At 37.3% G+C, this 13,068-nt stretch overlaps 1 protein-coding gene across 1 annotated transcript in view; it reads left to right on the top strand.

The window, feature by feature from the left end:
- Nucleotides 1-13,068, top strand: part of LOC148878378 (protein-tyrosine-phosphatase IBR5-like) — a 40,946-nt gene that overhangs the window by 9,502 nt on the left and 18,376 nt on the right. The window contains exon 2 of the mRNA XM_088953858.1: nt 7,806-7,905. Coding sequence (XP_088809984.1) covers nt 7,806-7,905 — 100 coding nt within the window. The remainder of the gene's footprint in view (nt 1-7,805; nt 7,906-13,068) is intronic.

The following is a 13,068-nucleotide window of genomic DNA, read 5'->3' as shown; positions in this document are numbered from 1 at the left end:
TGGGCCCATACTCTGTAGTGTTCTATTTTTTTGTATTTTTCTGCCCACTCAAGGGCCTCTCTGTAATTTATCAAAGATTAACTTAAATAAAAGAATATTAGAGTGTTAGAGGGAGGTTAAGTTCGAAAAACCTCATCCTCTAACTCTCCTTGCCACAGTTCTCTCTCTCTCTCTTCTTCTCTAATCTTCTCTTGTTAGTTTTTTCTGGTTTTCTAGCACAGTCCCATACTTCTAGGACTGTTTTTCAACTGCGGCATTTTAAAAGATGATATCCTAAGGGTGTTTAATGAGTTTTTTGGGAGAGGAGTGATAAATCTAAGGCCAAATTCCACTTTCATTGCTTTGGTCCCTAAAAATTGGATCCAAGCCACCGAAGAGAGTTTAGACCCATCAGCTTGGTTAACAACCTGTACAAAATAATTACTAAGGTGCTTTCTCAAAGGATCAGATTTGTGCTTCCTTCCATTATCTCCCCAAATCAAGGGGTGTTTGTTAAGAATAGGCAAATTATTGATCAGATTTTAATTGCTAATACGGAGGAGTTGAAAAGAATTAGTAAAAAGGGCATAGTTTGTAAGCTTGATTTGGAGAAGGCCTATGACTTGGTGGATTGGTCTTCCTTAGTAGAAGTGATGAGAAACTACAGGTTTGGAGAAATTGGTCTAAAGTGGATTCAAGGGTGCCTTAGAACATGCCACTATTCAATTTTGGTGAATGGGACTGTAGTGGTTCATTTTCCAACAATCAGAGGAATTAGATAGGGAGACTCCCTTTCTCTCTCTCTCCCTTTTTGTTTACCTTAGTTGCTAATGTCTTAGGGAAGTTAATCTATAGGGAAGATTCAAGAGAGTTGGTGAGTGGGAAGAGATAGAGTGCCTATTACCCATTTGCAATTTGCTAATGATACAATCTTATTTTGTGAGAGAGATGACCTTAGATGGGTTAGAAATTTGAAGTTGGTGGTTTAACTCTTTGAGCAAATGCCAAATTTAAAAATTGATTTTAATAAGAGTTGCACAGTGGGGGTTAATGTGGGCGAGAGGGAGCTGTTAGACTGTGCAACTATTTTGGGTTGTGAAGTATCTCAATGGCCAATGAATTATTTGGATTTGGGTCTGTCTTTGGGAGATAACCTGAGGAACACAAGTTTCTGGAATCTTGTGATTGATAGATTTACAAAGAGATTAGCTTCTTGGAAGAGGAATTATCTTTCTTTGGGTGGCGGGATTACAATGATAAAATCGACTTTAGCCACTTTGCCTATTTATTTCTTATCGGTGTTCAAGATCCCAATGGGGGTATGCAAAAGTCTAGAGAAACTAATGAGAGATTTTTTGTGGGAACCAGAGGAGGAAAGAAGAGACCATAGGGTTAATCGGAAAGTTTTAAGTAGAGCAAGAGTTGTGGTGGGTTAGGAACTGGAAAATATTCAAAAGAGGAATATGGCATTACTAGGGAAGTGGCTGTGGTGATTGCTAGTAGATAAGGATAAATTGTGGGCTAAGGTGATTTTAAGCATTCATGGGCTGGTGGCTGAGGGTTGGGATGCGGGAGTGTTGGCTCGAGCTACTAGTGCTTCTCCTTGGAAATCTATACATGTGGGTAGTCTCTATAAGATTTTAGCAAAGGTCTTGGCTAAAAGTTTTGCCTCTGGTTATCTCTCAATTCCAAGGAGCTTTTGTGGAAGGGAGACAGATCATTGACCAAATCCTGGTGGCAAATGAGTGCGTAGCAGAGAAAAGGAGAAAGAAAGAAAAAGGACTAATTTTTAAGCTAGATTTAGAGAAGGCTTATGATCTTGTGGATTGGTCTTTCATCCTTGAAATTTTAAAGAAGATTGGGTTTGGAGAGAGGTGGAGGAAATGGATTGGTGATTGCTTAAGCTTAGTGCATTATTCAATTTTAATAAATGGAGTAGCCAGAGATTTCTTTCTTGCCAAATGAGGTTTGAGACAAGGTGACCCTTTATCCCCTTTCCTCTTTACTCTAGTAGCAGATGTTTTAAGCACTATGATCATTAAGGCTGACCAGGAGAGGGTTCTTAGAGGATGGAGGGTTGGTAGGAATGAGATAACAGTCACTCACTTGCAGTTTGTTGATGACACAATCGGGTTCTATGAAGAAGGCAATCTTAGGGACTTGAGGAGCATAAAGGACATCATTTTTTTTCTTTGAAGCAATTTCTAATTTGAGAGTAAAATTGGGGAAGAGTTGTGTAGCAGGGATTAATATGGAAGAGGAAGAATTAAGATCTTTAGCAGAGACTCTAGGGTGTGAGGTAAGGAATTTGCTGTTGGAATATCTTGGTCTCCCGCTAGGTGGAAATCTGAGGTTAGGAGTCTTTTGGAAGCCGGTCTTAGAAAGGTTCACTAAAAAACTTGCTCTTTGGAAAAGAAATTACATTTCTTTGGGAAGAATAACATTGATCAGGGCAACATTAGCCAATTTACATATTTACTATCTTCCCACCTTTAGAATTCCAGCTCGAGTTACAAACCAACTCAAGAAAATCATGAGAGACTTCCTTTGGGAACCAGGGGATGAGAAGAGGGATCACCTTGTGAAGTGGGAGCGCAAACCAAAGGAGGAAGGTGGGCTTGGAATAGGGAATCTAACCTCTAGAAATACAACACTGTTGGGGAAATGGTTATGGAGATTTCCAATGGAAAATGACAGACTTTGGCATAAGGTAATTGCTTAAATTCTTGGGACAACGAATATCGGATGGGATGCAAAAGTTGCCTCTTCTGCAACTGCTATGTCTCCTTGGAAATCAATACAGGTGGTATACCCGAATTTTATCGATTATATTAGATATGATGTGGGAAGTGAGACCCGGGTATTGTTTTGGGAAGACCTTTGGCTGGTTGGATCCCCCCCTTCAGTTTTCCTTTCCTAGCCTTTATTCCTTGTCAAACTATAAACAACAACCTGTCTCGAGATTTGTTTCCTTGACTACTTCAGGATTAACTAGGATTTCAGGTGTAGAAGGGGTTTGTGGGACAATGAATGTGAGGCACCCATCAAATTACTGGGTAAACTACACCAAACTTTCCTTGATCAGTCAAGGGAAGACACTAGAATTTGGTCTTGTACCCCTAATGGTATTTTCACTTCTGCTTCCTTAATGCTCTCTTGCAGTCCAATAACTTGGGGAACTTTCCTGTGAAAGAAGTTTGGAGCAAGCCTATCCCACCTAAAATCCAAGCTTTGTGTTGGGAAGTTTGTCTTGGAAAGATAAATACCTATGATTTGCTTCAGAAAAGAAGGCCAAATGTTAGCCTCTCACCCCACATATGCTTCCTTTTCCGTGCAAATGGCGAAACCCTATCTCATTTATTGCTGTCTTGCTGTCTTGTTCTTGGTATTTGGGAATTTTGTTTTTCTCTTTTTGGCTGCAGGTGGATATCTCCACAGGATATAGTGTGCTATTCGGCCTAAGCTTCTTAAGACAACCAAGAAAGAGGGGAGGAACTATGTGGAAAGCAATTCTGGCTGGAGTAGTATGGACTGTTTGAAAGAAATGAAAGAATTTTTAATGAGAAAAGCAGATCAAAGGAGGAATTATGTGAAGTTATTCTAATTGGAGCAGCTCACTGGATAAAGACAATTGATGCATTGAAAGATTTCTCAGTTAATGGCATCATAAGGGCATGGTCTGAAGTAGCTGCCTCCTCAAGAGAAAAGGAAAAGAGGTTTATGTTATGGTCACCCCCAGCAACAAATAAAATAAAATTGAATTTTGATGGGAGTTTCATGGGAAACACTGGTATGGCAGGTATTGGAGGAGATTTTAGAGGTTGCATAGGGAAAGTTTTGGCTATGTATTCAGGTCCTTTGGGGTTGGGAGACTCATTAAAGGCAGAATTGATGGCACTACTTCAAGGCTTAAGACTTTCCAAACAAACAAGCTTTCAACAGTTGGAAGTAGAGGGTGATTCAAATTTCAAAGCTTATCATCTCTTGGGCAAAGAATATTTAGCTTATGCCATGGATATATAGGCATAATTTTAGGGAAATTGAAAGCATAAAATAGGAGCTGAACATTACTTTCAATTGGGTAAAAAGGACCGCGAATGGGATGGCTGATACTCTTGCAAAATTTAGTTCATTTTAATAAAATTATTAGTTTTTTGCTGATAAAAAAATACATGCCATCCTACCATCCTTCCTATATTTTATCAAGTACAACATTTGCTCTAGAAATCTCATAATGTTTTGGGTGGGGAATTTGCCAATAAAAGAATAGTTTCCTTATTTTCCATCACTAATTATAAAGATGAGCTTTTGTCTACCTTCTTGAATCTATCTGAAGTGCGTTTTGAGTTTGAATGGGACTTGGGTTTTAGGAGGCCATCCAGAGATTCAAATATGGACAATGCCCTGGCACTACTTGAGCTTTTACAAGGGGTTTTCTTGGATCCTTCAAAATTGGACTCTCGTATTTGGACCCTTTCCTCTTCCGGTACTTTTACATGTGCCTATTTCTTCAAAGCTTTAGCAAAACCCTCTAATAGTCTTGAGCAACCATTTCTTACTAAGGAAGTTTTGGGTAAATTGATCTCCCCTAGGATTGGGGCCTTTTGCCGGAAAGTTTTCTTGAGAAGGATCAACGCCTATGACCTACTTCAAGGAAAGAAGACTTTTTGGTGCTTATACCCTAACTGGAGTATTCTTTGTAAAGCTAATGGTGAATCTTGCTATTCGCTTATTAATCTCTTGCCCCATTGTTTTGTCTATTTGGGATTGGTTTCTCTCTTTGTTTGGTTGCATGTGGATTCCTCTGCCAAATTACAAAGCCTGTTCCAACTCTTCTGATGTTAGCTGGACTAAGAAGAGGGAAAGAGTGTTGTGGAGATGCACAAGAGCTGCAATTTATTGGGCTGTGTGGGAGGAAAGGAACCAAAGAATATTTGCTGAAAACGAGAGGAGTAGAGGGGAAGTAATTGAAATAATCATTGGGAGAGTGGTTTAGTGGGTGAAATCTATGGATTTGTTTGATGGTATTTTTACAGCAGCCTTGAATAATTGGAAGGAAGTGGCATCTTCAGCCCCTAGCAAAGTTGTGCCCTATCCAATGTGGACACCACTAGTTTATGGTTTCACTAAGTTGAACTTTGATTGTAGTAGTGAAGAAAACCCCGGCCTTTAAGGTGTTGGAGGAGTTTCAGGAATGAGGAAGCTGGAATTATTGTGTTGTTCTCAGGCCCAATTGGTGTGGGGAACTCACTTTGAGCTGAGATTTTGGCTGTTATTGGAGGGTGCAAAAAGGTCTAGGGAATCGAACATTAGCAGGTTGATCATTGAAGGTGATTCACAATTGGTGATAGGCTGGCTAGAGGAGGATCCTCCGAGGATGACTGTTTGTGGAGCTACATTAATGAAAGAAGGAAATTTAAGTGGCTGACTCAGGGTATAGGGAGTGAGACTGCAGTGGGTTAAAAGATGTGCTAATTCTTTTAAGTCCAGATCACCTGCCAACAAAGCACATTCCAATCCTCTACCAACATTATCTCATCTGCACATCTCATACATGGCAGGTATGGTGTAGATAAAAATACATGCCAAGCACTCCTTTGTATTGGCCCAGCCCATGCCGTTGGACTGTCATTGTTTCAGTCCAAGTTGAATCTCCATTTCCAGTCTCAGCCTCGGCCCAAGTTGAATCTCATAACTCTAATAGTGGCACATTGGGTGATGACCTTAAAACTCTTTTCAGACTTTAAGGTGGAAGATTTCTTCAGGAATTGGGGGGCAATAGCTCCTCTAGGATACAAAAATCCCTAGAGGTGTGGTCACTTCCAATGGGTGGTTGGATGAAATTAAACTTTGATGGCAGTAGTGTAGGCAATCCGGGCCTCTCAGGAATCGGAGGGAGTGACTCCTTAACAATTTCTAAAAGCTAACTCAATTTCTGAGCTTCCAGGGTTTCCAAATCACATCCGTTGAAGTTCAGTTTGATGATATTAGAAATTGGAGGGGTCCAAGGAAGATTTTGACAAGATCTTTCTGAAGACGATGCTGCTACTGACACACCATTTCCAATAATGTCATTAGTGGAGAAAAGCAAAGACTTCCGTGAATTTTACTGGATGTCAATTTGTATAGTGATGGTTTCAATTAAGGCCACTTTTCTTTGGATCTGTTTGAAAATTCTAGCACTCCTCCCAAATACTCCAATGGATTGTATCCATTTGTACATCTGTGTAGAATTTTGCCTCTTTTCTTAGTTGGAGAGCAGGGTGTGCTGAAGAGATTGCCCGCCTCTCTTGGAGGAGTTAACCTGCAACCAAACAAAGAAAAGAAAAAAAAAAAACTCTCTGATGCTCCCAAAAAAGAAGCCCTGATTTAGATGGCATTGGACCCTTAAATTGATTTCCTAGTTAGTTACAATATTTTAAAGACATTGAGGTAAGAGAGGTGGTGCCCCTTCTTGATTGCTTGATTCCTTAAGGATGTCCATTTTGTTAGTTGGAGAGCAGGGTGTGCTGAAGAGATTGCGTGCCTCTCTTGGAGGAGTTAACCTGCAACCAAACAAAGAAAAAAAAAAGTCCCTGATGCTCCCAAAAAAAAAGCCCTGATTTAGGTGGCATTGGACCCTTAAATTGATTTCCTAATTAGTTACAATATCTTGAAGACATTGAGGTAAGAGAGGTGGTGCCCCTTCTTGATTACTTGATTCCTTAAGGATGTCCATTTTGTTATAAATTGAATTTCAACTTTGGAGTCAGATGGCATCTTCACTTAATACTTTTCCGCTACATTGTGCTTGGTCATTTTTTTTCCCAATTGCTTCTCACTAAATAAATTAGAAACCTACTGGTCCCAAAAATCTCAAGCATTTGATTGTGAAGTGAAATAGCTATTAAATGTATCATAGAGTTTGTGAGATGGTTTGGTTGTTTGAAGCTAGGACTGAGGGCGCCTCAACCATTTGAAGGAATATTGCAACAATCTGGATGCATATTTTTATTTTGAACTTCCTCCAAAAGCCAAAAATAGAAACCCTTTGCACAGTTGCCTCCAACTTTTGCTATAGCACTGGCAATGTGATGGATGCAATGACTAGTTGTTTGGCCTCCCTGGGATGCATTCACTGATTGGTGCCTGCTGATTAGTTTACCAAAAAAATTAGCATTTATGTTATTAATATATGCATTTTTTTCTTATTGGAAAGACTGAAGACATGATACAGAGCATTTAGCATAGATCCCTGTTTTACAACCATAAAATAGAGGCTGAATGTTCTGAGATAAGAGAGCGGCAACCATTGTTTATCAGGGAGAATCTTGTTTCTATCTTAAATACTAAGATGGAGAAGCCCATATTGTAGTTGAGTAAGTTGATTAGTTGTTAGTCAACTTAGTCAATACTTTCTTATCTTAAAGATAGGTTCTATGTCCATTTCAGATACTTTAATTTTTTAGACTAAATTCAGTGTCTGACACCTTCTCCTTTTTTTTGAAAGGTGAAAATGAAATTTCATCATAATGGAAAAGATTAGCTAAGGGAGAGGTTCCCTTAATACATACCACCGAGATTAATCACTGAACCAAAACAAAAAAGATAACAAAATATAGATCATACAGCAAAGTCTTCATCCCTATTGATTCTATCCCAGTGGCTAAAGTTTAAGCCCAGTAAAAGACTGTTATACCTACCATTGACTCTCTTCACGAAAACTGGAAACCTTAACATACTTGATCTTTTTACTTTCTTTATTCTTTTTTCCCTTGGATGAGTATCCAGGAAATTGTATTAAGCCCTCTTTACATTATTTCTGTACTGATTCTGTGAATGTGCAGACTGTACCTGCTTGCCAAAATCTCTACAAGAACTCTTTTACTTATCACTGCCTTCAAGATGAGAAAAGCTTACCCTTTGATGATGCAATTCAATTCCTGGGTATGTTCCTCTAGATATTTTGTGTTTAAAAACCCTTCTAAGTTTTTTAGGATTCCTTTTCTATCTGCTGTAATCTATGAGACATTGGATGAAGTTTTTCTTTTTAGTTTTTATTGTGTTCTATGAATTATTTTTTCTGTTAGTATATAAATAATTTATGCTCCAAACTTCAGCACTTTTGAAGAAAAGGTATGGTTAGATAATCAAATTTAACTTCAAAACAAGGTTTAAAACATTGGTGTTGGTGGAAATGTCGGTTGTCCAAATATAAGAAACATGTAAAAAATGTAGGAAATATCATATGGAAATTTTATAAGAATTATAGACATGGTGGAATCATTTAAAATATGCAAAAATATAGAATGATACTTTATGAAATGATGAAAGAAGCATAGGCACACCTTTTTAAATTATTTTATAATATAAAGAACTTTCTTTTGGCTAGTTCCCTAGTTTTATATTCCATTCAGCATGTATATAAATTCATTAATTGAAAAAAATAGCAATTCTCTTTATTAAGAACATTAAATTTCCTCTAAAAATGTGGCAAATCATCACATCTAAAAGATAAAAATCTTTTACCTATATTAATTTCATTATTTTCAAAAATAATACTACCATAATAAGTATTTAATAGATCAAGTTCATATGAATTAGCAACTAAAGAAGGTTATTAACTTTATATGATAAATATTCAAGGTGGAAAGTAAAAAATAGAAAAATCAAGGATGGAATTTCTGTTTTATTTAATTAGAGAGAGAGAATAGAAAAAAAAAAGAACCTCTTTCTTTCTTGCTTTCTCTTTCATTCATTCATTTTTTTTTTCTTCTCAAAACCCTTTGATCTTTTAAATTCGAATAGTAAAACATTCAAACAAAGTATGTATATATATATGTATGTATATATAATAAAATGTATTAACACACACATTAATAAGATGCAACAATATAAATGATATTATGTAAGGCATCCACTTTGTCATTTTTGTCACCTAGGCGGGGCTTAGTCACCTAGGTGGGTACCTAGTTGCTCAAATCAAGGCATTTGGGAGAGGCGCCCAGCCAAGGGTGCCTAGTCACCTAGGTGACTCCTTGACAACTATGGCTAAGAAACCAAGGTTATATACAAAACAATACATTCTAAAGTTGCCTTGTAAACCTTAAGATTCAGAGCTTCATGTTGGAATGAGTTAAAGCAAAATTAAACTCATAGAAAACGTAAATGTTTGTAATAGAACAACCAAATAAACTATTACATAAAAAGAAACTAATATTTAGCTTTACATTTGAAATGAATATTGAGCTAGCTCAAAGTGGTAATCATGTATATTGATAAAAAAAAAGTGGTAATCATGTAAGTTAGGCGGGCAATACCATTGTTACTCTACATATCTACAATATTGGCACCAACTAATGTTATAATACCATCTCTTGTACTCTACATGGTGCTGGTAGTGTTCATTGGGGAATATGTTGATTCTAGTAAAATTTCATGTCACTACCCATGGAAATGGAAATGGAAAATATGTTGTAGAAACTATCTCTTGCACTCCACATATTGCTAGACTGCTAGTAGACTAGTAGTGTTTGGAAAGATGTTGATTCCAGTAAAATTTCGTGTTGCTACCCATGGAAATGGAAATATGCCGTGGAATATATTAGGGAAATCAGGGACATTTTAAATGCTTCAAAATTAATAAACCCACAAAATATTGGTTCTTTATCTCATAATGGAAACATACTAAGAAGGGTTTTTAAGTTTAAATAATGGAGTCTTATTCTAATAAAACATGCTATTATTCAATGCTGATTCCAGCTATCTAGGGTCTCAGGAGGGTTGGACTGGATATGGACCTAATGGTCCTAATCTCCAGCATTTTTAACAACCCACCTCATGCTTGTTAGTTGGAGATTTTACCTTCTTACCAAGAAATGGCCCTAATTTATTCTTATTCTACTAAGGGTTTTAAAGCAAATGCCCCTTAAAAAAGATGGCAAATTACAACCAAGTTTCGGTGAAATTGATTCAAATAGCTCTAGTTGGTTAATTCATAAGATTCATGAATCAAATTGAAAATAAGACGAATTGTAACCATTGGGATTCATGATTAACATAGTTTTCAAGGCACCAAGGCGAGGCTAGGTGATATGGGGTGCCTTGTTGCCTAGTTGCCTAGGCGTCGTCTACGTGATGGATCTTTTTAAGTAACAACCACATATCCTAGGGTAGTTCCCTAGGTTCCATAACCATCTTTCCTTATTGGCTATCCATAATTTTCATAAGAAAATTATAAACTTCATGTTTAAGTGTAGAAAATCAACATATTTATGAGAAGAAAAAGAAGAAAGAAAAGAAAATTCAAAAAATATAGGGTTGAACCCTTTTTTGTTATAGGAAAAGAAGAAAAGAAAAGGTGGAAGAAGTAGACAAAATTTTGAAGTTCTTCCCTTATTGGTTCAAATTTTGAAGTTTTTGATGATAGTAGTTAGCAATGTTTGTGTTGAATAAACCCTAACAAATAAGAAAATAATAAAAAAGATATTAGTTTATAATAGTGATTTAAAAGGTGCGCCTTAGGCGCACAGGTGAGGCGCATTTTGGGGTATGCACCTCGCCCAGGTCCTAGACGCACCTCTTTCAAAAGGCGTGCGCCTGGTGCGCTTAGGCGTGCGCCTGATGTGCCTTGCGCCTTAGCCCAGGCGTGCACCTTTTTAAAATTTTACGCTTTTTGCTTTTTTTTTTGAGTCTAATGACTGGTTTGGGGGCTCTGCCCCCGGACCCCCGACCATGCCCCTCGAGGTAAGCCCGAACAAGTCTATGTTAGGGTCTGAAATTCTTACTTCTCACACCGGAGCTTCGAGAACCCCCTATTTGCTTATGTTGTTCATTCATTCATTGCAATAAAATATCTTTTTAGAAGGCAATGAAAGTTGTAAAATCATTATTTTTTATGTGAGAAGTAAGAATTTCAGACCCTAACATAGACTTGTTCGAGCTTGCCTCGAGGGTTGTGCTACAATGGCGACTCATAGAATCAAGAATGCAATATGTTTTACATCACATTAACTACTTGAAGCAATGCAATTAGGGATAAAAAGAGATTGTGGGTTTTACATGCTTGAAAATGCTTTATATGTTTGCTTTTATTTTTAAATTTTCATTTGAATACACTTTACATGTTATGTTTATGTATTTTAATTTTAGATAATAGGTTTTTTAAATCATTTATTTTCAAATTTAAGTTTATATTTTTATTAACATTATGTTTAATATTTTTTAAATTTTTTGCATTTAAAAAAAAACTTTGGCATTTTTTTGGAATTTTCTAACTTTTTTTTTTAATTTTTAGCTTTTTTTTTTTTGTAATTTTTTGCCTTTCTTAAAAAGGCACGCACCTTGCCTTTCACCTCAAGCGCAAACTGGCCCTTGCGCTTTTAAAACACTGGTTTATAAACACAAAATGAATCTTTTTGTTTAATAATGTCAATTTTATAAATTTATAAAAATGTCTATTTTATAATTATAATCTAAAAAAATAACAATACAAAAGTATTTTATAAGACAGTATACAAAACTACTTGGTGACTGGGTGAAGCGAGCCCCCAAGGGCACCTTGTTGCCTAGGTGTCGCCTTGACAACTATGATGATTAGTGTATGAATCGTATCATCAATCATAAGATTTTGACTACTATGGCAAGTGAACTTGAGCAAACATAAATCTGCTCAAGAGTTTGAGAAGTTAAGATCACCATAACATTAGGGTCCAGGAAACAAAAGATGATATTCCCATGGTTGTCCCAATAACATTCCCAAGTCAGAAAGGGTTGTGTTCCCCCCAAGGAGCATATGTTAGATTATTTATTATTGGAAAAGACATTTGGACAATACCAACTGTGCAACTCCAGTTTTAGTTGGATTTTGACTGGAGTATACGGACTTAATGCACCTTCAAACAAACAAAGCTTTTGGGAAGAATTGGATGCTCTTCATGAGTTTGACGAAATCCCTTGGGTTCTAAGAGGTGATTTTAACGTAACAAGGTTTCCTCAAGAAAATTCCAACAGAAGATCAATAACCAGAAGCATGAGAGGACTCCAGTTTTATCTTGAGGCACAACCTTTGCGACCTTCCTCTCCATAATGGTTAGTTCACTGGGTCAAACCTTCAAGAGAATCCAATAAGCTGCAGATTAGATAGGTTTCTGGTTTTCGCAGATTGGGCCGAAAAATTTCCAAATCTCCTCCAAGAAATTAGACCTCGCTGCACTTCAGACCACTGGCCTCCAGTTTTTTGAGAACAGACCTGGTTTTGAAAGGTAAACATCCATTCAGACTGGAGAAGATGTGGACCCATCATAAAGATTTCCTGAAAAATGTAGCTTTATGGTGGAAGGAATGCAAAGTGGAAGGCTGGGCAGGGTACAAATTGCTGCAAAAGCTGAAATTCCTAGAAAGAAAACTGAAGTCCTCGAGGAGAGAAGAGTTCAAATCATTCATAGAAGAAAAAAGTGCCATCCTCATGGAGCTGGAAGAGTTAGATAAGAAAGAGCAATTAGGAGATATGGACGGAGAAGGAACAAGCAAGAGAGGTACTCTAAGGAGTTTGTGGGAAAAGGTAATCCGAAAAGAAGAAACCTTTTGGAGGCAAAGGTCATGGGTCAGATGGTTAAAGGAAGGAGACAACAATACAAAATTCTTCCACAGCTATGCATCGGGTAGGCGCAGAAAGAATCTCATCTCAAAAATTAAAGTGGACCAGAGGGAAGTGGAAGAAGCATAAGATATCACTGAAACTTTTCTAAACCATTTCAAATCTCTTTACTCCAAGGAAAGGGCTAGGAGTTTTAATTTAAGAGACAGGGAAGGGCCAACTCTAGCAGAAGACGAGAATTTGGCTTGAAAGGGAATTTGAAGAGCAAGAAATAAGAGAAGCAGTCTTTGATATGGATGGAGATAGAGCACCTGGGCCCGATGGTTTCCCGATCTGTTGGGAAGTAGTAAGAGAGTATTTTGTAGGTCTTTAAAGAATTCCACTCCACGGGGGTGGTCAACAAAGGAGTTAATTCCACTTTTATATGCCTCATTTCAAAGAAAATTGGTGTCTTGGAAGTTCTTGACAGTATGGTCGGCCAGAAATAAGAGGAAGAGAAGAGAAGAGAAGAG

The sequence above is a fragment of the Nelumbo lutea genome, chromosome 1 (genome assembly GCF_056320005.1).
Source record: "Nelumbo lutea isolate HS-2025 chromosome 1, American lotus-T2T, whole genome shotgun sequence".
Lineage (NCBI taxonomy): Eukaryota > Viridiplantae > Streptophyta > Magnoliopsida > Proteales > Nelumbonaceae > Nelumbo > Nelumbo lutea.
The sequence above is the reverse complement of the archived record's forward strand: the minus strand, read 5'-3'. Positions and strand labels throughout refer to the sequence as shown.